At 60.2% G+C, this 27181-nt stretch overlaps 1 protein-coding gene and 1 long non-coding RNA gene across 6 annotated transcripts; both read right to left on the bottom strand.

Moving 5' to 3' along the window:
- Positions 1–3172, bottom strand: LOC117079813. Its single transcript, XR_004435625.1, has 3 exons — positions 3147–3172; positions 2168–2789; positions 1–37 (listed from the first exon to the last, which is right to left on the bottom strand). It is a non-coding gene; the product is annotated as an uncharacterized LOC117079813 (long non-coding RNA).
- Positions 3173–4434: 1262 nt separating this feature from the next.
- Positions 4435–26864, bottom strand: ATG2A (autophagy related 2A). Of its 5 annotated transcripts, none has more exons than XM_033203881.1 (41): positions 26584–26864; positions 23977–24139; positions 23733–23885; positions 23474–23576; positions 22919–23054; positions 22693–22791; positions 21977–22073; positions 21735–21899; positions 21493–21633; positions 20707–20944; positions 20476–20623; positions 20285–20377; positions 19699–19854; positions 19341–19584; positions 18924–19020; positions 18641–18800; positions 17395–17537; positions 17173–17312; positions 16903–17087; positions 16304–16454; positions 15976–16175; positions 15773–15853; positions 15400–15506; positions 15221–15313; positions 13289–13359; positions 12987–13063; positions 12222–12386; positions 11981–12107; positions 11691–11899; positions 10599–10807; positions 10209–10344; positions 8426–8632; positions 8093–8194; positions 7918–8002; positions 7694–7829; positions 7526–7598; positions 7268–7350; positions 6638–6759; positions 6352–6506; positions 5189–5341; positions 4435–5108 (listed from the first exon to the last, which is right to left on the bottom strand). In XM_033203881.1, the coding sequence occupies exons 1-41, from the start codon at positions 26752–26754 to the stop codon at positions 4872–4874; spliced, it is 5811 nt and encodes a 1936-aa protein (XP_033059772.1). In that variant the 5' UTR covers positions 26755–26864; the 3' UTR covers positions 4435–4871. The 5 variants fall into 5 exon arrangements, with proteins under 5 accessions (XP_033059772.1, XP_033059773.1, XP_033059770.1 ...); XM_033203882.1 differs by having other exon boundaries at positions 12216–12386; positions 16903–17063; positions 17164–17312; positions 26584–26862; XM_033203879.1 differs by having other exon boundaries at positions 12216–12386; positions 26584–26862.
- Positions 26865–27181: the final 317 nt, after the last annotated feature.

Genomic DNA, 27181 nt, shown 5'->3' with positions numbered 1-27181 from the left:
GTTGCAGTGAGCCGAGATCGCGTCATTGCATTCCAGCCTGGGCAACAGAGCAAGACTCTATCTCAAAACAAACGAACAAACAAAAACCACAAAGAAATAGGTGGAAATGAGGCTGCTGTGGGAGGCGGGACAGGGGCGGGGTCAGCTGTCTTGTCCTGGGTTGGCTGCTCTTCCTCTACCAGCAGCTGGGGTCCTGGGCCCTCTTAGGAATCCCAGGGGCTGGAGAAGCTGCTCCACCAACCACAGGGCTGTGCTCCAGGGAGATGAGACTGGCAAAGGCGGGGAGAGCAGGAGGCAGATGGGCAGGCTGACTCAGGGCCCCTGTCCTGGGTGGGGGGCTCCAGCACAAACACTGGGCCCAGAGCACTCAGCCCCCCTTGGCCACACTGCGTGTCGGTGGGTGCTTCCTCAGGGTGCAAGACAGAGGCTCAGGATCGGTTCAGCAAACACGTACTGAGCACGCACCTGGGCTGGGAACTGAGCTCACAGATGGGGAGAGGAGCGAGACACAAACAGAAACCAGCGCCAGGGCTCCGAGACGGCAGTGCTCTGGGGCAGCACAGCGTGGGGTGCCCAGGTGGGGACTTAGAAACTTCAAGAAGGCCTTCTGGAGGCAGCAAATGCTTGGGCAGAGCTTGAAAGGGTTAGTGAGCCTGGCAAATCACCTAGGAAGAGTGTTGCAGCCCAAGGGAATCGCATGGGCAAAGCATAGAGGTGCCGCAGGGCAGGCAGGGCAGGGGTGGGACTGAAGCTGTTCAGGCTCATCTCGGGGAATGAGACAGAGGGAGGTGGGACCATGAGTGCTGCACTGGGGTCGCAGGGTCTCCGCTGACTGCTGGACACCCCCGGCCCACCCCTACCCCTGCAGGTCCTGGTGGCTGGCATTGAGGCGAACATACCTGTGACCTATGGAATTGGCAGCCAGAGGGGAGACGAGAGCACTGGCTGTCAATTCATAGGTCAGAGCCCTGTGCACTCGGTCTCAGCAGCCCACCGACAGCCCTCCACCACCCACCACCATCTGGCCTGGGAGCATCGCCACGGTAGTCCTGGCTGGTCTGCTGGGCAGCACCTGCCTCTCCTTCTTCGTGGGTACCGGCCCTCGCCCCAGATAACAGCAGCCCCACTGGAATCAGTGGGCACTTCCACATGGAGTTGCTGTTACAGGGGGCGGGAGCCAATTGGAGGCCGGGGCTCTGCCTGGCATCCGCCTTGGGCAGGGCTCTGGAGAGTGTCCCACGCCCGCTCACCTGGGCGCCCCAGTCTTCGTGGCTCCAGGTCCATGGTCTTTTCAGTGAGGCTTCTTATCATCCGGGGCCACACCTGGCACCCCGTGTGCTGCCAGCACTCCTTCCTGGGCGAAGTCCAGGCTCAGCCCCAAATCGGCCTCATAAAGCCGGGAGCGGCTCCGATTTACAACTCCTGGGCAGCCTTTGCCCGCTCTGATGACCCCACGCCCTCTGTCCCCAAGCTATTTTGTTTCCTTGTTTCTTTCCCAACCAGAGCTGGGTCTCAGTTCAGGTCTGGCCACTGTTGCCTCTGCCCTTTGCCCACCCTCCCCGCTGCAGCCATGGGGCAGAGGGACCGCAAGGGACAGCTGGCGCTTGTCAATCCCCAGGGACCTCCCAGTGCCCGATTTCATGAGGATGGCCCCGTATGGGAAGCTGAAGATGGGACTGCGAAGAAATGTGGGGGGCTGTAGTGGGGGACACAGAAAGAGGGACAGTCAGGCAGAGGGGCTGAGAGAGGAAGAAAAGAGTAAGGCCGCAGATGGTGGTGCATACCTGGAATCCCAGCACTTTGGGAGACCAAGGTGAAAGGATCTCTTGAGCCCAGGAGTGCAAGACCAGCCTGGGCAACACAGTGAGACCCCATCTCTACAAAAAATAAAAAACTAGCCCAGTGTGGTGATGCATGCCTGTGGTCCCAATGACTCAAGAGGCCGAGGCTGGGGGATCACTTGAGCCTGGGAGGTCGAGGCTCCAGTGAGCTGTGATTGTGCCACTGCACTCCAGCCTCAGTGACAAAGAAAGACCCTGTCTGAAATAAAAATAAGAGGAGCAGGTAGAGAACTGGAAAGGAACAGAGAAAACAAACAGGGACAGTGGATGATGAGGTGTAGGAAGGGGGACGACAGGGGAACTGGAAAAGATATAGTTACACAAACCTGCCGCAGAACGTGAGGAACAGGCTTGGGCAGTGGCCCACCTGGAGGGACGCTTAGGACCTCAGTGGCCTGGAAGACAGCAGGGACCTGGGAGCTGGGTGACCTTGAGCAAGTAGCATAACCTCTCTGAACCATTGTCCATATGTCAATCAGGACTTATGAGGCCACCCTGCACGCTGGCCTGGACTGGTGGGAAGCATCTGCCCTGGGACCCTTGGGTCTCTCTCTGCTGTGGGAGAGGAAGCAGCTGCTGGCCAGGGTCCCTGAGTGAGCCCAGGGCTCTGGGAGGCAGAGCTTCCTTTTGCAAAGCGCGTTCTCATCCTTCCCAGACAGGTTCCGGTGACAGGTGCCAGTCCTACAGAGACCCAGCAGGCATTTTGGGAGACTCCAAAGCTTCTGGAGAGAAAGGGGAGCTTTTAGAGTAGACTTGGGCCCTGCCCCCTTTGCCAGTGGTGGATACAGGCCTAGAGAGACAGAGGGGGCCGCCCAAGGTCACAGAGCAGGGCCCCAGGGCCTGTGCTGCCCCAACAGCCTTCCCGAAGTGGCGTCCTCCCTCTCGGGATGCAGTCAGGGTGGGATGGGGGATCCCTGGGCTGGAATCCTGCTGCTTGGGGAGACAGGCCTGCGAAGGAAGACACTGTAGTTGGTGGCTGGCCCTCCACTCAGCCTGGCGGCCCTTCCCACAGAGGCCTGGGCGAGACCAGCCTCCTGCGGTGTGGTGTCCAAGTGCCCTGGCCTGGCAGTGGCAGCGCCCGATCAGGAAGCCTGGCTCCACAGCTCTGAGCGCTGATGCTAAGGCCCCCTCATCCCACAGTGGAAATCGAGGCACAGAGAGGAAGGAGCTTGTGCCGGCCACCCCATGGCTGTCCAGGCCCCTTTCTTCCTCAGGATTGGCCACCCTTCAGAGAGGTGCCTGGGCTCAGGAGCCTCCTAGGACACGGAGTGTGGCAGGGGTCCTACCACTCAGGAAGCCTCTTACCTGGGTGCCGGGCTGGCCCTCGGGGCACAAGGAGGAAGTGGGGACGCCCTGGGCCCAGCGCCTTTTGAGCCGTTGACCCAGCCCCTGGTGGTGGTTAATGATTATCCCACCACCGTCAATACCGATCACAAGTGCGGTTCGAAGGGCAGGAAGCCCTGGACTGTGCCCGGGCAGGGTGGGGCGGGTTCAGGAAGCATCAGGCTGGGCCCCATCTGCCTCTCCGGGTGGCATCACCCAGTCATCCACAGCCCTGTCTCCTCCAGGGCCTCGCCCTCCTGATCTCTTACCAGCCTGCTGCCCCAGGGGTCTGTGGGCAGCCAGGACCCGAGGGTCCCTTGGGATAAAGCTTCTGTTCTGTTCCCAGTACCCAGATCTCCCCCACTCAGGAGGGGCCACAGAGTGGGGCTGGGGAACCTTTGCTAACCTGCGGAACCTGGCATGGTGAGGGTCCCGATTCCCAGCCCGAACTTCAGTTTCCCCATGGACCCGCCCACCTCTCTGCAGTGCCACTGGGAAGCAGGGCAGGGAGGAGCACGGTGCTCCCATTGTGCTCACAACAAACAAGATGTGAGGGGGGCAAGGGGCGCTCCCTGGTCCCATGTAAAGCTTTGTGCAGTGAGGGCTGGGATTCCGACTGTAGTGCTGCTCCAGGACCCCTCCCCGCTCCAAGTGCTGGAGCTCCGACCCCAGAGCAGAGTGGAAGCCAAGGGTCCACGGGCCTGAGCCGCCCCAAAGCCCCCACTAGAGATGGTGAGAGCAGCCTCTAGAATGCCTCAGGCTCAGCCTTCCCTGAGTGGCCTCAAGTGACAACCAGGCAGGGTCAGCTGGGCAGGGAGCACCAGGAAAGACTGAGGCTCAGGGACCTAGGGTGTCGCCTCAGGTGCCATAGTCGGCTTGAGCCTGCCTGGCGTCCCCACAGCCAGGGGCCCTGGGGTCAGGCTGTACCCTGGGGTCTTGCAGGGACACAACCACTGTGGTCTGGGCAGGTGGGCTCCAAAGACCATCCCTCCCTCCCTGGCAGCCCCACGTAGCTCCTGCCACATCAGGAGTGGGGCTGGGGTGGCAGCCCCCTGGGAAGGGCAAGGCAGAGCTCACAGCCAGCGGAAGGGGTGCAGGGCTGGGTGCCTCTGGGTCCCCCCTGTGCCCTGACCTGCTGGGCAAGGCCGGGAGGCGTGGCGACCCCTGCTGGTGACATGGGAGGTGCTGGGTGCAGAGGTGGGATCTGGGGCGGAGCCAAGGTCAAGGCTGAGGCCAGGGTTCCAAGGGACAGAGGATCGGAGAGGGGGGCTGGCGGTGGGCAGTTTATTCCACTTCATGCAGACACTGACCCACGCACTCACGGAGCTTAAAAATGATACATCGAACCACACGGATGTCATCCCCTCCTCCCCCTAGACACAGAAAGACACTTGGCTGAGTGGGATGGGGTCCGAGGGTACAAAAGCCTCCGTCCTGGGAGAAGGCAGCGGTGTGGGCCCAGGTAGGGGGAGGGGCAGTGTCCTTTCTCCCTGGAGGAAAAGTGCAGAGCCAGGGCTAAGGCCCCAAGGCAGGCAGGCCCTCGTCTCACAGCAGATTGGCAACGGGCAGGCCGGGAAGGCGTCCTTCACAGTGGCCACGCCCTGAAGGGCCGGGCCGGGCCGGGCCGGGCCGGGCCCATGTGCTGCAGCTCTTGGGAGCCTCAGGAGCACGGTGGGCAGCACCTTCTGGGTGCCGGGCGCCCCAAGCTCAGTCTTGGGCACTGTCTGAGCGCCACTTGAGGGCGTGGTCCTTGTGGGCGTCGGGGACGATCTGGTTACGCATGCCCCCAAGCAGGCTGGACGTGGCCTCTGTGGCCAGGATGAGTGGCTTCACCACGGTCGGGGGCAGCTGGCGGATCACGCCGCCCACGGCGCCCGTCAGCCCCTTTTGCTCATGGCCCCGTGATGCCACGTCACAGATGGTCTGAGCTGTGTCCAAGATGCCCTGCGGAGGACAGAGGTCAGGGCAGGGTCTGCGTGAGGAGATGGGCATGGGGGACCGGGGCAGGGTGAGGGTCTGGTCACCTCTCGCACTGTGTCGTAGGCCTTGGCCACACCCTCCCGCAGGTCGGCAGGCTGCTGGCCCCTGCGCAGCCTCCTCGCAGAGCGCTTGTCCTGCAGCGAGCGGGAGACAGGGGCTGCTGGGGACAGGATGTCATACACGGTCTCGGCTGTGGCCTGGGGGACATGGGAGCACTAGATGAGGACAGCTGGCTGGGGCACACATGTTGCCCCAGGCCCCCAGGACAGTCTGAGACCCCACCAGCCCTCAGCCTCCCCGCCTGTCACTGTGCTGGCCCAGGGGGTCCTGCTCGGCCTTACTTCCCACTTCCTCCCACTCCTGCTCCCCTTCCTAGGCATCCGCCACTCTGCTCAGGGAATCTAGGAACATGGGACTCCCCTAAAATCTTCTTAACCCAAACCTCTCTTCCTGCTGACTGCCACATTCAGCAGGTTCCGCACGGCTGCCACAGCTGCACACCTAAGACTGACTGCTCCTTGTCTCGCCCCCCAGATGCCCCTGCAAGACGGTCAGGGAGCCCATCCTTCCTTCTGTCCGCCAGATCCTCTGCCCAGCATCTCGCCTGGCATCACTCTTTCCCACCTGACGGAACACTCCCGGGGCTCCCTGGTGGCCATGCCTACCTCCCGCCTCCCCTGGAGCCCTGCCCTCTGTCCTGCTGGGGTCTGAGCTTGCAGGTTCCAGAACGTACCATGCACCTGCACTCACCCCTTAGCCCACGAGGACCATCGGTCCCCTACAGAATTCATCTGACAACTGCCCACGAGACTGGCTCCCGGGCTTCCCTGGGGTCCCTCTGGCCTAGTGAAGTGCATGGCCTGAAGGAACCAGGGCAGCCCCTGGGCCTCAGATTCTTAGTCTGCAAACACAGCCGTCCTCCACCCACCTTTACAAGACATGCCATGAGCAGGAGACACAGTGGGCTCTGAAGGCCTGGGGGGTACTCCCACTCTTGCACAGGAACCCCTGTGGGCCTCGGGAGACCTGCCTTGGAGGCCCCAGGCAAGTCACTTAGCATCTCCATGGTTGTTCCTCTATAAAGTAGGGCTGTCATACCCAGACTGCCCACTCTCAGAAGACCTTTGAGGACAGAACCAGGGAACTGTGGTGCAGAGGGCTCCAGCTGCTCTGTCCTGCACAGCCCAGATGCAGGGCACCCACTCACCTGGATAGCCTGTACCAACCGGTTGCTGAGTTCCAGGGCGGCAGAGGCCGTGGATGAGCCAAAGGAGGCAGCCCCTCGCTGTAGCCCCCGCATGAGGCGGCCATCCTTCCTGTACTGCTCAATGGGCAGCCACAGCAGGTCCCGGAACCCTTGGACTAGGGGGAAGGAGTGCTCAGAGACACCCGAGGCTGCCCTGCCCCCACCTCCTCCTCTTATTCCCAGTGGCAGCTTCTAGGTTGCCCAGGGGTAAAAGCAGTTTCAAGGGCTTCCAAACCCAGGCACTCACAGAGCTGGACAACCGAGTGCATGGGGCCCACGCCTCCCAGCAGGCCGGGCAGCTGGTTCTTGCGGATGTCCTGCAGCCACTCGTTGAGGGCATAGCCCAGCACCTTGTCCACACCCAGGAGCCTGGCAGGGCAGGGAGGTGAGGAGGCAGAAGGTGAGGCAAAGCCACACACAGAGGGATTGTGGGGCCAGGGGGACTCAGTTGTACCCCTGTGGCAAGTCCTGTGGGCACTCCTACCCTTCCTGTGGTCCCACTCAAGTCATGTGCAGAGGGATGCTGCCCAGGCTGGAGTGCAGTGGTGCGATCTTGGCTCACTGCAAGCTCTGCCTCCTGGGTTCAAGTAATTCTCCTGCCTCAGCCTCCTGAGTAGCTGGGATTACAAGTGCCCGCCACCACGCCTGGCTAATTTTTATATTTTTAGTAGAGATGGGGTTTCACCATGTTGGTCAGGCTGGTCTCAAATGCCTGAATGCATGAGCCACCATGCCCAGCCAACTGCATCCTTTTTACAGAGGAGAAACTGAGGCCCTGAGAAGGGTGATGACTTGGTCAAGGCCACACAACCATTCAGGACCAGAACAGAGGGAAGATCAGGGACCCTAGCGAGAGGCTGGGGTGCTGGGGACTCACCCGTGCCTGCAACAGAGCCGCTTTAGCTTCAGCTCGGAGCAGTTGAGTTGGGCCAGGCCAATGAGGAGGCCAGCGAAAGTGCCCTGGGAGAGGGAGGGGATCCAGGTTTACCCGATGGGACTCAGGGAGCCAGCCAGCCCATGGGAGCCACTGGAGAGCACCCTGGCCCTGATGGTGTCTGGATGCAAGACCTGGCCCCCAGAGGGACTCAGCCACAGCTGACCCCACATGGCCACCCCATCTGACCGCCCCACTTACCACCTGGTCCATCGTGACGTGCTTGCCATGGTAATCCAGCCAGATGGGGACCTCGGACGTGAAGCGGAACTCTCTGGGTAGGGGAGCAGGAAGAGGGGGTTCTTTGCTCACTGGCCTGGTCCCCAGCAATCTGGCCCAGGAGCCCCCACCCACAGTCCAGCAGCCTACCTGAAGTAGATGGGCTGCTGGTCAGCAGGGGAGGGGCTGTGTCTGCCGCCTGGGGCTTCCTGTGAGCCAGTTGTCTCTAAGCCCTCAGCCTGCCCTTCCAGGGGACTGCTGGACTGGGCTCGAGTCTCGGGGCGAGCTAGGGGAAGGGAGGTCACAGACTGGAAACCTGGGCTGTCCTGGAAGGCACAAGGCCCAGATGCTCCCCTCCCGGCCCAGCCTCTCACCCTCAGCGGAGGTCTCCCCTGGGACCACAGGGTTGACGCCGGCCGCCAGGCTGGTGAAGAAGTCCTTGAGGAAGAAGAGGGCATCCTGCAGGGGAAAGGTCCAGGCGCGGATCAGACTCAGAGGCCTGGAGACAGTGGGGTCACCCTGGGTTCTGCCCTCACTTGGGCCACTCACCTGGTCCACATTGAGCCGCAGGGGCATCAGCGAGACGCGGAGACAGCACTCAGGCCCACCCAGGTTGGTGGTGGGGGCCACATGCAGCGCTTTGATGGTGAGCTAGGAGCAGAGGGTGAGTTCTAGATGCCTGCTGGGCCTCTGGGGCAGCAGCTCACCCAGTCACCCAGCCCCTGAACATGCTGTTCCCTTCGCTAACACCTCCCAGGCTCACAAACAACCTGGGTGTTCGTGTGGGAATGCGTGTATGTGTGTGAATCCATGCGCGTGTGAAGATGTGTCCCTGACGGTCCCATGCCCTGCCCCAGGGTGGACGGTGCAGGCCGCTCGTACCATGTTAGAGTGGGCGCGTCGTGGCATCCGCTCACTCGTGTGTAGGTACAGGAACTTGTTGATCTGGGAGGAGGCAAGCCGGTCTCGGACCTCCAGCTCCTGCACGATGAACACCTGACGGGACAGCGGCCGCTCCTCCAGCTCCTGGCCAGGGGCTACAGGGCCTGTGACTGGCTCCGCTGGGTACACCTCGTGCTGGAAGCTTACCTGTGGGGTGGACAGAGGCCTGGCCAGGTGAACAGGGCCCCAAGAGGGAGTGAAGGGCTGGTCCCAGACCCCTTCTCTATTCTTTTTTTTTTTTTGAGACAGTCTGTCACCCAGGTTGGAGTGCAGTGGCATAATTTTGGCTCACTGCAACCTCTGCCTCCTGGGTTCAAGCGATTCTCCTGCCTCAGCTTCCCCAGTAGCTGGGATTATAGGCATGTGCCATCACACCCAGCTAATTTTTGTATTTTTAGTAGAGACATGGTTTCATAATGTTGGCCAGACTGGTCTGGAACTCCTGACCTGAGGTCATCTGTCTGCCTCGTCCTCCCAAAGTGCTGGGACTACAGGCGTGGGCCACCACACCCAGCCCCAACCCCTTCTCTCTATTCTATGCCCAGCAGAGACCTGCCTCTCCCTCCAGACCTACCCCTGCCCTTGCTTCCCATGCCAGCTGCACTGGTCTCTGCCCCTCAAGGAGTCCAGGCCTGTTTTGCCTTCAGGACTTTGCTCTCATGGCCCCTCTCCGTGGAGACCCTTCCGTCCCCCTCTTCCTGCACACCCACCGGCTCGCCATCAGGTCTCAAAGGCCCCTGGTCCCCTGCTCTGACACTCATCTCCCACACCCGATCTGCAGCCAAACCTGTGGCCAGCCCCCATCTAGGCTCTCCTGAACCTGCCCACGCTCAACAGCCCTCCCTGATTGCTGCAGAGCCCCGTCCCACAGAGGCCTCTCCTCAAAAGCCCTGAGGGGGTTCGTCTCTTGTAAGACCCAAAAATATTCCGGGTCGCTGGTTATGCACAGGCTCTGCTGCTCCTGGAAAGGCCAGGATGCTTCCAGCTTGCAGCTTTTTTTTTTTTTTAAAACAGAGTCTTACTCTGTTGCCCAGGCTGGAATGCAGTAGGGCGATCTCAGCTCACTGCAATCTCTGCCTCTTGGGCTCAAACCACTTTCCTGCCTCAGTCTCCCGAGTAGCTGGGACTATAGGTGCACACTACTGCAACTGGTTAATTTTTTTTTTTTTTTTTTATTTTAGAAATGGGGTTTCGCCATGTTGCCAGGCGACCACCTCCTGCCTGCTTCTCCCACCACAGGAGCTCCAGATGGCCAGGCAACCAACCCTGAGTGTCCCGTCCCCACCCCAAACACACCTGCCTGGACAGGCTGGTCTCAAACTCCTGAGCTCAGGTGATCTGCCCGCTTCGGCCTTCCAAAGTGCTGGGATTACAGGCATAAGCCACCATGCCTGGCCCCAGTTTGCGGCTTTCACGCTGTCCTCTCTGCCTGAAAACTCTTCCTGGCTCACATCCCCACTTGTTCAGGTCTTTGTTCAAATGGTGCCTTTGGAAGAGGGCTTTCCAGACCCTCCCCAGCACACCTGTCTCCTCCACCCCTGCAGACTCTCCTGAGCGCTCTTCACCATCGGACACACTCGATACAGCTTGGTCCCTGCCTGGCTTCCTCCACTACAAAGGCAGGGGTTTTCCTCTGTGTTAGTCATTGCTACACGTGACATCGAGAACAAGGCCCACTGTTCCATGACACACACGTGCAGTGGGCACTCGCCACCCCACTCACCTTGCTGAGCTGGATCTCCATGAGGACATGGTGCTGCCGCCCGCTGCCCCCCTGCGTGCGCCATGAGTTCTGGGGCCGGTTGGGGCCAGAGCAGCGGGAAGGGGAGCCCCTGGGGCCCGAGAGGCCAGCTCTTGCCCTGGGAAGAGGGACAGGGGCCAAGATGACTCAGAGGAACCCGATTCCCTCCCTGTCCTCAGCGGGCCTTTTAGCCTGGGACAAGAGACCCCCGCTAGCCCCAGTCCTGGCAGGCAGGCAAGATAAGGAAGGACGAGGAAACTGAGGCCCACCTGGGGTGGATGGGGCGCAAGGTCTCCAGCTGCTGAAAGTTAGAGCTGGACCAGCCTGAGCCCCAACCTTCACCAGCTGCCACCTGCACTCGCTCCTCCTCACCTGTGGCCGGGGTGGGGGCCAAAGTCTCGGCCCCCATATAGGTGCCAGACGAGGGAGACCTCACGTAGCACCACCCGAGTGCTGGGCACTGGGAAATGGGCAGGTGCCCGCAGCAAGTCCGAGCTGCCGATTGGCCGTGAGAAGTAACCGTCCCGCACAACGATGGGGCCGGGATGCAGCTGTGTCACCACAGGCTCCCCGTCTCGTGGCTGCAGGGAGGCCAGGTGGAGATGTGTGACACAGATGTTCGATCCAGCCCAGCTACCCCAGCTCCAGCTCCTGTTTCTCCCCTGGTCTCACTTCTTTTTCCTTTTTTTTTTTTTTTAAAAAAAGACAGGGTCGGGTCATGCTTGGTCACCCAGGCTGGAGTGCAGTGGCACAATCACAGTTCACTGCAACCTCTGCCTTCTAGGCTCAAGCGATCCTCCCATCTCAGCCTCCTGAGTAGCTGGGACTGCAGACACGTGCCACCACATCTGGCTAATTTTATTTTGTTTTGTAGAGAGGGGGTCTCACTATGTTGCTCAGGCTAATCTCTCATTCCCGGACTCAAGCAATTCTCTCACCTTGACCTCCCAAATCGCTGGGATTACAGGCGTGACCCACCATGCCTGGCCTCCTCCCCGTTTTTGATGAAAGATGACACTCCTGGGTTGCAATCCCCAAGCCTATGCCTGAGTGGTCTGCTCAAGAAGAGCCTGAGAGTCCCGGGCTCCTGCCGGCCCTGCCTCCTAAGACCTCGGTGAGTTCAGATATTCCCACCAGCCCTTGCGGCCACATGGTTCTCCACCCCTCTCACTAACTCCCCTCTCCTCTTCCTCCATTCCTTGAATGTCCCAGTCCCTCTGCCCAGAACACCAGGCCTCCTCTTCCTCTGGAAATCTACCCACTCCATCAAAGCCCAGCATCAGGGCTGCCTCCCTAGGGCAGCACAGACCTAGCACCGTGTCCCCAGGTGATGGCGACCACCTCCTGCCTGCTTCTCTCACCACAGGAGCTCCAGATGGCCAGGCAACCACCCCTGAGTGTCCCGTCCCCACCCCAAACACACCTGCCTGGACAGCAAACCAGTCCACCCATCCCACCACGCACCGGGATGCCCAGGCCAGGAGCGTCAAGGATGCAGAACTCATCACTGTCCAGGGTGTCTCCATCGCCCTCTTCTTCCCTTTCATCTTCCTTCTCCTCTGACCCTAAGCTGCCAGCAGGGCCCCCGACAGGTGGTGAAGGGGGCGGGGCCCCACTCCGTTCACCTGGGAATAGGTAGACCGAGATGGGCGACGCCTGAGGGAGGTGGCCACCTATAGGAGAGAGGCCAGTTTGGAGAGGTGCCCAGAGGGTGCCTGACTGTGTCTGCTATCCCCACAGCACCCCCACTCCACCTGAAGGCTGGGCTAGCTCCCGCAGGCTGCGCTCAGTGTCCAGGAGGGCGTCGGCCAGGTCGCGCTGGTTGATGAGGGCCGTCTCCACGGGGGGGCATGACGGCAGAGAGGCAGGACTCTCTGAGAGCTGGGCCAGGCAGGGGAGGAGCAATGAGTGAGACAGGATGAGAGCGGCCCCCAGGGCTCCCTCAACCCCAGGCCCAAGACTCTGGTAGCCTGTGTGGCCAGGCCTCACCTGTACCTTCTGGCCGGCGATCTCCGTGGGGCTGGGGGGCCGGGGTGGGGGGTGCAGGTCACCCGTGCTCATTACATACTGGAGCAGGTTGACCAGCAGGGCACAGGAGTCGGCACAGCTGTGCAAGTGTACCACGTTGTTGGAGCAGCGCAGCTCGAATAGCGGTTGGCTCTGTGGGTGGGGCGGGGCGAGCAGCTATGTGAGCACAGGGGCTGCTGCCTGCTGGCCCCACCTACTCGCTGGGAGGGCACCGCAGTTCTGACCCCGCCACAGGCAGAACAGGGATGGTCTCTCCTGGAGTGGATGACCTGGCCAGTAACTCCAATGAAGAGGTGAGCAAACTGAGCCCAGAGGGTGAAAGGGGCTTGGCCCAGGGCCATCCTAGGAAGCAGGAGGGTGCCCACCCACCCTACCCTACTCCCCGTGAAGGGCTCTGCATGCCCAGCAAGGTAGGGGCCGGTTATCTCCATCTCACAGGAGATGAACCCGGGGACCCACAAAGGCGGCTGACTCCCAAGGCCTCACTGATGCCCTGGCTGCAGCGTCCTCTGGTGGCAGGACTGAAACCCATTCATTCATTCAGCCAGCATCAAGGGACCCCTCAGGGCTGTACTGTGGCCCTTTGCAGGAGGGGGGCTAACTGCAGCCCAGGAAGGGCAGCTGTGAACTGTGTCCGGAGCCCAGGCACATGAGGGAGCAGCAGCCCCTAAAGAATCCCTTGGCCGCTGCACCTGCTCTGGCTCCAGGAGCCAGAGTGACAGCCTTACTTACCAGTTTGCCCTCGGTGCTCCCTTTCCAGGTTTTAATCACAAGTTCCAAGAGGTCAACATCCAAGACACAGACATAATCTGCAGCAGAGGCGAGAGAAAGGTCCTGTGGCCCCCTTCCACCCGGCCCCGGCCCCAGCACCTGGGGGAAGGATCCGGCTGATCCGGGTGTAGCCCCTGCTGTGCGGGCTATGAGTGGGAGCTAAGGACCCGGCCAGCAGCTGCGGGGAGACACCTGGCTGCTCTGGGTGTGGCCGGGGCGGTGGTCCCTCAGAGGGGAGGGAGCCCAGTCCCGGCCCTGCCCACCTCGCCGCAGGTCCAGGGTCTCCACCTCACACTTGTCGGACAGGTACAAGGCGGAGTCATCGAGGATGAACCTGGGGGGGAACAGGGCTGAGAAGGGCCCGGGCACCACTGCAGGTGGCAGCTCCACGGGAGCCGAGCAGAGGGGTCCCAAGCCCACAGGAAGTGGTATGGACAGGCCCCTCCAGCCTCAGTGTTCCTGCCTGCACAATGGGGAGAAGGCCCAGACAGCAGGCAGCGGGAGGCAGGCAGCACTTGCAGCTCTCAAAGTGCCTGCAGTTCCGACACCTCGATAGGGCCTCATGACAGTCTGGAAAGGGGTGTCCATTTTTCCCCCTACTGCATTTGTGGTTCTTCTAAAATAAGTTCTCATTTTTAGCTGGGCGCAGTGGCTCACGCCTGTAATCCCAGCACTTGGAGAGGCCGAGGCAGGCGGATCACCTGATGTCAGGAGTTTGAGACCAGCCTGGCCAACATGGTGAAACCCTGTATCTACTAAAAGTACAAAAATTAGCCGGGCATGGTGGCGGGTGCCTGTAATCCCAGCTACTTGGGAGGCTGAAGCAGGAGAATTGCTTGAACTAGGGAGGCAGAGGTTGCAGTGAGCCTAGATCACACCACTGCTCTCCAGCCTGGGTGACAGAGTGAGACTCCATCTCAAAAAGAAATAATAATAATAAGGGCCGGGCATGGTGGTTCAAGCCTATAATCCCAGCACCTTTGGAGGCCAAGGCAGGCAGATCACGAGGTCAGGAGTTCGAGACCAGCCAGACCAACAAGGTGAAACCCTGTCTCTACTAAAAATACAAAAATTAGCTGGGTGTGGTGGTGGGTGCCTGTAGTCCTAGCTACTCAGGAGGCTGAGGCAGGAGAATCGCTTGAACCCAGCAGGCAGAGGTTGCAGTGAGCCGAGATCATGCCACTGCACTCCAGCCTGCTGACAGAGCGAGACTCCATCTCAAAAAAAAAAAAAAGTCCTTATTTTAAGGGTAACATAATGAAACTCCTTTAAGATATTTTAGAATAAAGAAAATAAAAATCATTCATCATTCCTAATCCCCAATTCTGAGAAAATCACCATACACATCGCCTCCCAAACTTTCTCTCTACAGCTGCACGCAGGACATATATAAACACGCCTTCATAAGCTGCTTTTAAAACGTACGTATCCTGTATCCTATGTTATTTGAGTAAACACTGTACTGTGGCAACTTCTTATATGTTATTTATTTATTTATTTAGAGACGGAGTCTCGCTCTGTCGCCCAGGCTAGAGTGCAGTGGTGCAATCTCGGCTCACTGTAACCTCCACCTCCCGGGTTCAAGTGATTCTCCTGCCTCAGCCTCCCAAGTAGCTGGGAGGCTAGGCGCCTGCCACCACCCCTGGCTCATTTTTGTATTTTTAGTAGAGACGAGGTTTCACCATATTGGCCAGGCTGGTCTCGAACTCCTGACCTTGTGATCCGCAGGCCTCGGCCTCCCAAAGTGCTGGGATTACAAGCGTGAGCCACCGCGCCCTCCATCCAGTTATATTTCCAAGTGATTCTTCAGCTTCACCTTAATCCTTGCATGGTTTTCCACCTACTGGGGGGGCCATGCTTATTTGCTCGGGTTGTGTATCTGAGCATATCTAAAACCGATACGTTTTGACTGTTTTAACTTACACTACATAAGCATTAAATTCCACCTCGCTTATTCTCATGTCCTAGGACAGCCCCCAGACATGAGATTACCAGGTCAGAGAGCACAAATGCTTATAAGGCTCTGATCAGGAGGGTCCAACTGCCCTCCAGGAAGGCAGAAACAATCCACATTCCTGAGAATGGGACCATCACCCGAGTGCACATTAAAACTGAGAGTGCCAGAGGACACACAGCTAGTGGCCAGCTTCGGCCTGGCGAGGGTGGGTCGGCCCGGTGCGGGGCGGCCTGCATACCTGAGCAGGAAGGTGGAGGTGTCCACGATGATGTTGCTGGACAGAGTGAAGGTCTCCGCGGTGATGAGGACACGCACTGGGAGGTAGAGTGGCCTGGGGGTGATACTCGGGCTGGGGACGGCTCTTTACACCTGAGAGCCCATCCTCGTCCACAGCCCCTGGCCCTCCCAGCCCAGTACCTATAGTCCACGGCGCAGGAGAACAGGTGTGTGTGCAGGATGGTGATGACCGTCGGGGGCAGGTAGCCCAGCACGGGGTCATCCAGCACATCTAGGAACTCCAACAGCTTCAGAGGCCAGGGCAGGAGGAGGCAGTGAGGATCAGGTGGCCTCTTCCCTCCTCTAACCCCTCCCTGTCCTGGCCCCTGCCTGGCACCTCACTTTCTGCCTACTAGCTGTCTCCCATACCCCTTGCCCAGGAGCTCCGGCCAAAGTCAGCTGTGGTCCAGTCCGTGTTCCTCCCACTGGCCTCCTCCCACCTAGAGACCTGCTTGCCCAAAACAGAAGTCCAGAGTCATTGGGCCATGTGACTTCCCAGGCTACCCGTGCTCACCTGGGAATGCCAGCTCTGCTCGGGCAGGGCCATGTAGTGGCGCAGGGTGGCTTTGTGCAACCGCAGTGTCACCAGGAACTCCTGAGGGTGGAGGTGCAGTCAGGGCAGTGTGGAAGCCAGCCCCACCGCGCACTGGGGTCCCACCACGCACCAGGGCTGCAGCCCAGGCTAGCAGGAGGGGTAGCTGGCAGGCAAGCCCATACCTTCACATTCTTGTGGGGGTCCAGGTGGATGCGCACAGCAGTGGACAACATGTGGGGGCCCCGGCCCTGGCCCTTGCGGCCCGAGGCTCCCCGCTCAGTCACCCCTTCCTCCGATGGGTAGATGGTCGGGGCCAGCTGAGCCGGGGGAGCGAAACTGGGCAGGTCCAGGTGACTGGGCAGCGGGTAGTCATCCACGGCCGCTGGGGAAGGGTCTCATGAGCCCCCTGACAAGCCGACTGGCTACCCACTCCACCCAGGGCCCACCTCTATCCTGAAAGCCCTCCACCCCCAGCCTGGCCCCCAGCGGTGACCTGCCCCAGCCTCACACCTCGGTGGTAGAGTGTTGCCTTTTCAGCTTCCAGGCAGAAGTAGCCGAGTCCTGGCTGGCCACAGTACTGGGAGACGCTGAAGAGGGTGCCATGCTCCATGTCCAGCACCAGCTCCCCATGCACAGCCTCCAGCCGCTTGCCACCCTCGTCCTGCAGAAGGAGCACACAGCGTGGCTTCCCCAGCTGTACTCAGCATCCCTCAAACCCTCAGGGGGTTGGCGGCTCCTGGAGCCCTGGCCTAAGGGGGTCAGCTCCAGTTTCCACCATGGACACTGCTGGAGGCCCTGGATGGCACTTGCCTCTTCTGCCAGGAGAAAAATAATCTCTGCTGGGTCTGCTCACTCTGCCTCCTTGGAGTGGGAATGGTGGGTGCGCCATGCCCATCCCGACTCCTAGCATGGTGCTTTACATATAGCAGGGGGTCAGAAGGAGCTGATGGGCTGTGATAGGATGGGCAGGCTGGCATGGGTGGGCTGGCGCTGCCCACTTAGGCCTCCTGCTGTCCACATTCCTGACCTGGAGCTGCTCGTGCTGGTCTTGCTCTGCCACCAACGGGAGCTCTGAAGTTTGGGACCCACCTGCCCGGGGTTGCACTCACCTTGGTCTCACAGAGGGCTGTGATCCGCCCCTGAAGCACTGTCACCAGTGTAGAGAAGGTGCTCTGCAAGTGAAGACTTGGGGCCTCAGGGGCAGGGGGCTGTGGGCCACCTGATGCCCCCACTGAGAAGAAGTGGGCATCCTCATCATCCGAGTCCGAGTCTGGGGTGAGATCAAAGCAGTTGGCTGGGAAGGAGACCGGGGAGGGCTAGCCTGGCCCGTCCCAGACCTGGGGGTCCTCCCTCTAGCCCAGCACAAGCACCTCTCATACCCAACTTGAAGGCTGACTTGCACATCTTAAAGCTGTCATGCCAGAAGCCTGAGGGGCCGGGGAAGCCAGAGGGCTGGGCGGCGGGGTCGGAGGTGGGAAGCAGATCTGCGGGCTCCCACATGAGCAGGTCGTTGTTGATCCTGACATGGACGGGTGGACGGCAGGTAAGGGAGGCCAGGCCCACCCGTGTCCCGCCCCGCCCCGCTGGCCCCGCATCTCCACCTGTTGTAGATGCTCTCATAGACCTCCTTGCTGGGCAGAAAGATGTGGACACTGGGCAGGATCACTTCCAGGCTGCAGCGAGACAGTGCCAGGGTCCGGCTCTGGAACGTCCTCATCTCCTCAGGATCTCCGGGGATCACCATCTGGACAGGGTGAGGTGGAAAGAGCAGGAGCGCCATCTTAAGAGATGCTGGCTGGGGCCTGTCTCTGGTCTCAGTCCTGCCCTCCTATTGTTCATCATTCATTCATTCATAGGAGCCCTTCTCTGCTGGGGATGCATGATAGCCATATGGATACAGTGCTGATGGCACACCTGTGCTGTTCTAAGGGCTTCAGGTATCTTAACTCCTTTCATCCCCACAGCAAGCCTATGACACAGGACATGGTTAAGCTGGGCGCAGTGGCTCACGCCTATAATCCTAGCACTTTGGGAGGGCTAGGTGGGTAGATCACTTGAGGTCAGGAGTTCGAGACCAGCCTGGCCAACACGGCGAAACCCTATCTCTACTAAAAATACAAAATTAGGCCGGGTGCAGTGGCTCACGCCTGTAATCCCAGCACTTTGGGAGGCTGAGGCGGCTGATCATTTGAGGTCAGGAGTTCGAGGCCAGCCTGGCCAACATGGTGAAACCCCGTCTCTACTAAAAATATAAAAGTTAGCCGGGCGTGGCAGTGGGCGCCTGTAATCCCAGCTACTCAGGAGGCTGAGGCAGGAGAATTGCTTGAGCCTGGGAAGCAGAGGTTGCGGTGAGCTGAGATAATGCCACTGCACTCCAGCCTGGGCAACGGAGCGAAATTCTATCTCAAAAAAAAAAAAGAAAAAAAGAAAAAAAAGAGAGACAGGTCATGGTGCCCATTTTCCAGGGGAGGAAACTCATCTATAGGTAACTCTTCAAGGTCAGGTAACTCCCCAAGGTGACACAGCCACCAAGTGGCAGAGCCTGGCCCTTAACTGCCTCTCCAAGTGGACAGTGCTGATCGACCATTCAGGTGGGGTGGGGAGGACTCATCTTTCCAGTGAAGGACCCACGCTCCCCGGGGCCTACCCTCACCAGTGCCCTTTCAGAAAGACTCTGATTGGCTGGAAAGAATGGAAGAGCCGAAATCCTCACTGGTGTCGGGTCAGCTCATGCCCACCCCATGGGGTCGTGCTGCCCTGGCCCGTAGCCACACAGGTGGCTCCTGTGGCAGGAACCCGGGCGGTGGGCAGGAGGGGGTCCTGGGAAGAGGTAGGGCCAAGCCTCACCTCCTCTGTCTCATACATGGTCCTCTTAGAGGAGAAGGGTGAGGGCTCAGGTTCCCGCAGCTCACAGGGACTCTCCGCTGACAGCTCCAGCTCCTCTCCCTTCTCCGGGGCCACCTCCCACTGTGCGCTGCTGGACTCGGGGTTCACAGTCACCACTACCCTGCCGGGGCACAGGCCTGTCACTGGCCTACAGGGCCCCCGGCACCCAGTTCCAAACTGGCCCCCTGCCACCCCCAGCAGTAGAACCCTCCTCTCCTGGGCCCCGTCCAGAGCCCCTACTTACTGGGGCAGGAAGTACTTGCGCCCAGTGCTCTTGGGGTCCAGGGCTTTGGAGACACGCAGGCAGGGGACAGGTGGCTTCTCTCCATCTTCATAGATACCTAAAGGGGGACAGGGAAGTGGGGGGGGGGCCGTCATCACTGCTGACTTTTCCTATTTCTTCCCCAATGCCCAGGTCGGCTCAGAGCTGTGCCCCCGACCCCACACACGCTGTGGTGGGCAGAGAAAGACAGTGACAAAGGGTCCACCCTACCTGTCGGCAAGTAGGCCAGGGACCGGCAGTGCTGGGACCCCAAGAGCTAGTAAAGGCCTGGGCTAGGGGCTGCTCGGGTTGTGACTGGGCCCTTTCCACAGCCCCAAGCCCACCTCTCCTAGAAGCCAGGCCTCTCGCCCCAGGTTCTGTCACTCAGGGAGCTCTTACCATGTAGGTCGGAGCAGGTGAGTTCCAGGCGGGTGGGGACTGGGGGGCCAGGCCCACTGCTAAGCTCTGACCGGAACTGGGGCTCACTCAGCTCCAGCCGAAGTTGCTCAGCCCGCACAGACTGGCCCGCCCAGGGGTCCCGCTCAGGCCGCAGGTCAGCAATGGGGAAGCGCAGTCGCAGTGTAGCCCGGGGTGCGGAGAGCAGAAATACTGTCTGCTCCTCCATTGCTGGCAGGGGCTCTGTCTGCAGGAGGATTCGGGTTCAGAGCTGCCGTCAGAGCCCCTCCCACTGTGACCAAGAGCCGAAGAACCCAGGCCCTGCACCCGACCCCGGCCTGGCCCTGGTGGGGCCTCTCACCAGCAGGCCAGTTGGAGGCTCGGCAGTTACGGTGGCCAGGCGCAGCAGGGCAGCCAGCCGGTCCAGGGCCCCCAGTTCCACGTCTGCCTGGAAGTTGGCCAGGTCCAGGGCCAGTTCTGAGTGGCAATGGCAGGCAACTGAGCGCCGGGGTCGGCTCTGAGGGCGAGGGAGTTCAGGTCAGTGAGGGCTGAGTGGCACTCAGCGTGTGGGACAGGAAGGCCCTCTCTGGTAGTGGGAGAAGAGCTGGAGCAGGGGCCAGGAGGGCACTGAGGAGGCCTGCTCCACCTTTGCCCAGTGCACACGGTGTGCTTGTTTATTTATAAAAGCCGCCCGAGATGCACCTCTCTTAGCCACAGAGGCCCAGCAGGGGTTGCCATGTTGAGACAGGGCAAGGGCATGACCAGGCTAAGAGACTGGCATGGGAAGGGCCAGGCAGGTATTTGAGGGCCCTGGCATGGTGAGGTGTGGAGCACAGGGGAAAAGAGACAGGGCTGGGCAGCAGAGGAGGCCATGGTAGAGGCCAGGGTGGGGTCAACACGCCATGGGGAGCAGTCGACAGCCTGGTGACCTGGAGTGGGTGGGTTACCTTAGGCACACGGCGCAGGGTCTGTGTGTGGCGCAGATGGGCGCAGGGCTGAGCTGAGGCCTGGGAGCCCAGGGTACCAGGAAAGGTCAGGATCTGGGGTGGGACCCGGGAGGCACACAGGGTCAGGCCTGGCCCCACAGCCACCCAAACCTCCAGACCCCGCCTCGCACACATTCTGCCTCTGCCCTCACCTCTGTGTACTCAGGCTCAGAGGCGCCCCGGGGCCATAGACACTCCAGCACCTCAAGCTGCCCAAAGCGCATTTCCATGCTGGTTGTCCGCCGACCCCGACTGCCTGTCCGCAGCTCCCAGGACAGCTGCACGGCTGTGCCCGTTAGCCTGCGGGAAAAAGGACAGGCATCAGAAGGTGCACTTAGGGGACTCTGATGGTCTCTCCTCAGGCCCTGGCCTCGGGCTTATACCGAACATGGCTACAGGGACAGGCCCTCTGGAAGCGTGGTCGAAGGTGGTGGAAGTCTCGGGAACCGAAGGGCCCATCCTTGGTGGCATCAAACTCGGTGAAAAAGTGCGTGGCGAGGTCAGGTGGTCCGGAAGACGGGGCAGACGTCTGAAGCAAGGTCAGGGTCACACCCCCCAAGGTCATCTTCAGCAGCGAGTCAGGGCGCATGGTGTCCAGGAGGGGATTGGGGGCCATCTTGCCTGAGAGGACACAGGCTTCACCAGGGGCTCCCAAGAGATTCTGGGTACCCCAGGTGGAGCAATGGCTGCTGGGGGTTGGGAGGCCAAGTCTGCCACACCATGTGGCTCTGGCAGAAGGCTTGGTCAGGCAGGGGTGACACCGGTGCCTCTAGTAGGCCAGGCCCTCTGCCCAGGCTCAACTGAACCCTCCACAGGGTGCTGGAAGGATAGGATGTGACGAAGCCCAGCCTAGCACCCACCCACAATAAGCTCTCAATAAACCTGAACCCAAATATACAGCCTGGCAAAGGCCCATCTCACTATTCTCCTCCTATGGAAGAGGGGGCTGAGTCTCAGAGAGTTTAAGGGCTTGACTAAGATCAATGACTGAAAAACCTGGGCTCTGTCCACTATATCACCAGCTCCCACCTCGTTTGGTCCCCAGGGAACCAAGTCACAGATGATAGATATCCAGGCATCGCTGGGGTTTCCTGACATCCCACAGCACTAAGGCCTCTCTCTTCCAGTCCTTCCTGTCCCTGGAGTACCTCCAGGGTGCTCCAACTCACCAGCTGGGTGGGCCTGGGCAGAGAGCCGGTGGGAGGCCATGTCACTGTGCACAGAGGAGGCCAGGTCTACATCAGAGAGGGAGAGCTCAGAGAGGGCTGAGGCCACACTGCTTGTGAGGCCAGCCATGGAGAAGAAGAGGTCTGTGGGTGAAGTGAGGAGTGTCAGGGACAGCCGGCCCCAGGCCCTAGGCTCCTGCACCCACACTAGCTGCCCCTCCAACCATGTCCGACTCCACACCCACCAGTGCTATCCAGGTTGAGAAGGGGGTTGGTAAGGGGGTCTGGGCTGAGGGGCTCAGCCACCACCCCGGCCTGCAGCTGCTGGTTCAGGTCCTGCTCAATCAGCCACAGGTCTTCGGCACCTAGTGGGCGGCTCTTGTTCAGCTTGTCAGCCAGGCCCTCGTGGTCTGCAGGGGAGGAGATTTCAGTCTGGGCTGGCTGGCCCTCCCAGCCACCCCAGCCCCATGCCACCCAGAGGCCTCACCTGTAAGGCTCACGGCGCTGAGCAGTTCCTGAAGGTGCTGGAGTTGCCTCGGGGTCAGAAGCAGGTGCAGGGAGCCCAGCTGTCCCGCTACCTCCAACTGGGGGCCAAGGGAGCAGCCATGGAGCCTACGTCCACCACCCAGCTCCTCTAAGAGCTACCACCCGCCTGCCCTTGCCCTGGGAAAGCAGGATGCTGGCTGCCAAGCTAAACTCTGTTACCAGCTAGCTGTATGAACCGGGCCACCACTTGACCTCTCTGCTTCAGTTTCTTTTCTTTTTTTTTTTTCTGAGATGGAGTTTCGCTCTTGTTGCCCAGGCTGTTAGTGCAATGGCAAAATCTTGGCTCACTGCAACCTCTGTCTCCCAGGTTCAAGCAATTCGCCTGCCTCAGCCTTCCGAGTAGCTGGGATTACAGGCATGCGCCACCATGCCTGGCTAATTTTGTATTTTTCGTAGAGATGGGGTTTCACCGTGTTGGCCAGGCTGGTCTCGAACTCCTGACCTCAGATGATCCACCCACCTCGGCCTCCCAAAGTGCTGGGATTACAGGCGTGAACCCTGCGCCTGGCCTACAGCCTCAGTTTCTTCAGCTGCCAAGAAGGAAATAAATCCCCCACTTGATATCCCCACTCTGGTCTGTGGCTAATCAGCCTTGCTGAGGAGGAGGAATCTTGGGATGGGGTACTTCTCCTCCTCCTCAGGAGCCTGGGGACCCACCTTGGGGCCAGGGAAGGCCTCATTTTGCTTCAACTTCACCATCAGCTCCATGTACCCTGAGCAGCTGCCAATCTGCAAGGGGAGCTCTGCAGGCTCTTCCTGGGAGGTGGGAGGATACAAGAGGGGAAGGTTGAGAAAATGGAGTCAGAGATGATCAGGAAGGATGGGAGGGGGGTCAGAGGGCTCAAGGGATAGACAGGGACTGTGGGAATCAGAGCCCACTCACCTGTGCGGGGAGCTCCTCGTAGTGCAGGCGGACCCCTGCCAGCTGCAGCAGCTTGTGCAGGAAGGCAGGCGGCTGATGCACGTCCACCGGCGGCGCCTGGCTCGGATCCCGCACTGCCTCATCACAGTACTCCAGTCTGGAGAGTGTAGGGTCAGCCCGTGCCCTGGCCACCCCAGGCCTGGAGCCCCTCTCTCCACACAGTGCTCTGTTCTAGGGGCACGGGGTCAGGGAGCCTGGCCTGCACAACTGCCCCATCTTACCCAGGCCGTCCTGAACCGCCATGTCCAGCTCGGAGGCTCAGGCCAGCCCTTGTTCCTCAGACCCTCAGCATCTAACTTGGTTCTTGGGGCCTCGGCCACTCTGGGCCTGTATCACCCAGCCTCTGGACACCAGTCTGAGCTGACGATGCAGCTCACCTCCCCAGCCCTACCACCACCGAGGCCCACCCAGACCCACCCTGCCTCTTCCCAGGAACCTAGGCTGTAGGTGGGGACCATTCAGCAGCTCCCACTGCCCCTCTTCACACCAGTCCACCCCAGATCATCCTGCCCTTACCTCTGCACGCGGACCTCCACAGCCACACCATGTTCCCCATCACCCGGAGAGTGCTCCACCCTCACGACGGTGTCCAGGAAGGTCACTTTGATCCTCCGAAGCACTGAGGAGTCGGGGAGGGGTCTCAGGTCAAGTGGAGCAGCAAAAGGGAGGCAGAATTTCCCACCTGGGCACCAGGTGGCCATGCCGCTGTCTAGAGCCCTTATCCTGTGTGCCATGGAGGGGCAGGGGACAGGGCGGCCAGGAGGGGCCTGCTCACCAGTCTCAATGGTCTGGGCAAACATCTCCAGCCCCTCCAGGGGCTGTGGTGGCTCAGAGGGCTCTGGTAGCCCGTCCCGCAGACACTCCTGGGCCAGCTGCAGGCTTGTGGTCATGCATGAGGCCCAGCTCTGTGAGTCGGCAGCCCCTGGCACTGTAGGGAGAAACAGGGTCTCAAGGCAGGCTGGCTCAGTCAGGTCCTGGCCCTCCCCACTTGCCTGCCCCCAGCCCTGCCCTGCCCTCACCTGGACCCCGGCGGGGCTGCAAGGTGAGCTGGAGGCCGGACACGCGCACTGTGCAGTGGTCGGTGAGCAGAGCGGCCCAGGGCACGGCCACCTCGATGGAGCCCACGAAGCCTTCCACCAGCTCCAGCGGTGACTCCATCGACTCCAGCACCTCGTTCACAGACTGGGAGCAAGCAAGGGACAAAACCAGCTCAGGGAAACCCCAAATCCCACAGGCTGGCACAGGCTTACCTGGCCATGGTGCCTTGGAGAGCACCCTTGGCTTGCCCCGTCCCTCCACGTGTTATCTACAAGGTCCTACCTATGCTCATGCTGTCCCCTGCTACAGGCCAGCCCCCCTACCCCATCACCCAAAGATGCCTAATCCTTCAAGCCAGAGCAAATGTTTCCCTCACCACTTAATTCAAGATAATATTTACTGAGTACTTTCTACATGCTGACATTGAGACTAGATGGGTAAATAAAATGTCTTCATTCCCCAGCCAAGCTAGGCTCCAGCCAGGGACTCAGAGCAACTAGGATGAAACTGAGAGGTGAGCAGGTGCTGGGGGTTGGTGATGGGGCCATGGGGAAGACGCCTAACCCAGCCTGGTCTGTCAGAGGGGCAAGCTGAAGAATAAAGGGAGCGGGGATAGGCGCTGGTAGAAGGTGGAGTGTTGCAGGCACAGGACAACATGGGTACATGTCTGGCAGAGTCTGGAATACCCACGTTCACCCTGGGTGAGGAGAGTTCAAAGGGACAGTGTCCAGGAGAGAGGGGTTGACCTGATGCCAGATGGGACCCCCCCTCAACCCTAAACACCCAGTGTAGCTGTACCTCTCTGTGAGGCACAAGGCTGAGCCCCTGGCTAAAATGTCCCTGCTGGAGTTGTACCCCTGCCAACCTGGAAGCTCCTTGAGGGCTGTATCCCACCTGCTTCCCCCGTGACCCCAGATGCCACCCAGAAAGGGCCTCAGTAAACTGGTTGGATCCAAGAATAAAAAAGCACATGGCAGAGCAGATGGAGTCCAAATTTCTCACCCAGAGATCCACAGCTCGGGAAACTGAGGCCTAGAGACAGAACTAATCTAGTCACCCAGCATACAACAGGGACTGAGACTGGGATCCGGGCCTCTCTCTCTTCAGGCCACTTCAGAGGCCCTAGGCACTCAGCTTCTTTGGGGGCCTTCAAGGTGGGGTCTGCAGGCTGAGCTGGGAGGAGAGGCTGATTATCAAGAAAGTACCTGCATTCCACCAGGGCCCTAGAGAAGCCCATTCAATCCCCAACGAGAGGGCAGGGAACACGAGTAGGTGCATTTTCTGGAGCTGAAAGTAAAAAGGGGAAGCCTAGGGCTGGGTATGGTGGTTCACGCCTGTAATCTCAGCACTTTGGGAGGCTGAGGTGGGAAGATCGCTTCAGGAGTTCAAGACTAGCCTGGGCAACATAGTGAAATCCTGTCTCTATAAAAATAAAATAAAAAAGGGGCAGCCTAGAAGTCTGGGCCGTCTTTCAGGCCAGCCTTAGAGGCTAAGGTTAGAGGTCAGAGAGGGCTTCCTACACCATAATTCACAGACAGCAGGCCACTGGGAGGTGCCCCCAGTTCAGGGCCCAGGGTTATCCTACCCCACATTTGCTCACCAGTGCCTGGCCTACCCCCAAAGCCTAGCTCTTTCATCCAGATTAGCAGACCCCTGAGTCCAGCCACAAAACTGAGAAGTCCCTGCCTCCGTGCCCACCCCTGCTGCTCTGGACCTGGTGGGTTGATCAGGACGCGCCTCTAATTGGTGGCTCCTTCAAAGCTCCCCAGGTCAGCTGAGCTGTGAGTCAGGGCTCCTCACCATTCCCAGCCTCAAGTCTCTGACCCAGACCTCACACCTCTTGGCCTCCCTGGCATCTCCCTTGGCCTCCTCCAGGCTTGAAGCCAGATCTCCCGACCTTTCCTCGAGGGCCCCCCTCCAGGCAGGGACACTGACCCCGGCGGGTGGGTGGGAGATGCGGGTGGGGGCCATCCAGTCCCTCCCTAGACACCCACTTAGCCCATCCCACTCTCCCAAAAGCAGGAAGTAGGCAGCGACCCAGGCACACGAGGTGTTGATCAACACTGGCGCTGACGCGGTTGTTGACATACACATCCGGTGGTTTGTTGATCCCACCTACGGGCCCAGGACCGTGGGGTCAAGAGGTCAGGGCACATGATCCACAGGTGTCCTCGCCAGGGCTCCGGACCCCTACCAGCTTCCCCGACCAGCTGCACAGGCCCAAGTCTGTCACTGCCCTGGCCCAGCTCGGTTCCTACGCTCCCTCCCCAGCCCCTCCTTGGCCACCCTCCTTAACTCAGCCCCCAAACTCGACGAGTTTGTCTTGCATTCTCCAGACAGGTGATCTCGCCCTCTCCAGCCTCAGTTTCTCCTCCCGTGGAGATGGAAACCCCTTCCCGCTCAGTTTCTGGCTCTGGTAAGGAACTGAAGCGGCTAGCCGGGGTGCCTCTGACGCCTGGAGAGAGCAAGATTCCCCTGGCCTCTCTACGCCCGGTGCCTGATACCCCGGCCCGATCTTTCTGCAGGGAGCCTCAGGTCGCTGCGCTCCCGCCCTCCGCACCTTCCTGGCCTCGGGCCTGGCTTCTCACCCAGATTTCCAGGTGGATGTCTCGCAGGGCAACGCTGCCCTTGTACAGATCGAGGCTGAGCTGGTCCAGGCTGAGGTGCTCTTGGAAGAAGTGACCTAAGTAGTGGTGCAGCAAGTAGCGGCAGACCCGCTCTTTCACACAGTTTGACCATGGCCACAGCCATCGTGACATCTCGGAGACCGCCGGGGCCGGGCCGCCTCCGCTTGCCGCCCGCCGGCGATCCCCGTCCGGCTCCGCTGTTCACTAGAGCCCCCGGCTCGCCCCGCCGCTTCTCTAGGCGCCAGGCCGCGCCCCTGGACGCCCAGCCACGCCCCCTACGCTCACTGTCATTGGCTATTGCAAAGGGTGAGGCCTACTGATTGGCTGTGCGGGGCGGAGCCTTCGGGCGCGAAAAAGGGACTGGGCTCTCTGCATGATATAGTGCCCTCAATCATGATTTACGCTTGCGTAAAGTACTGTGTGGGCGGACCTTTAACCTTCCTTCTACAGGCTCTGGGAAGGCTGTTGCTCCAGGTGCCGGCCCCGCAAAGGAATGCGCATGTGCTAATTCGTCCAACCACTTAAAGTGGTTGGGGAGGATTTAAAGGGACAGTGTCCC

The sequence above is a fragment of the Trachypithecus francoisi genome, unplaced genomic scaffold (assembly GCF_009764315.1).
Source record: "Trachypithecus francoisi isolate TF-2019V2 unplaced genomic scaffold, Tfra_2.0 Lachesis_group8, whole genome shotgun sequence".
Classification (NCBI taxonomy): Eukaryota; Metazoa; Chordata; class Mammalia; order Primates; family Cercopithecidae; genus Trachypithecus; species Trachypithecus francoisi.
The sequence above is the reverse complement of the archived record's forward strand: the minus strand, read 5'-3'. Positions and strand labels throughout refer to the sequence as shown.

Bases quoted from the DNA above. Each gene is read 5' to 3' on its own strand.
- ATG2A (XM_033203879.1), bottom strand. From the start codon at position 26,754: ATGTCACGATGGCTGTGGCCATGGTCAAACTGTGTGAAAGAGCGGGTC. The intron at 23,577-23,732 runs GTGAGCAGGCCC...CCGACTCCTCAG, and splicing joins TGCCCAGACCATTGAGACTG to TGCTTCGGAGGATCAAAGTG. The intron at 17,538-18,640 runs GTGAGGCTTGGC...CACCCTGTCCAG, and splicing joins CCATGTATGAGACAGAGGAG to ATGGTGATCCCCGGAGATCC.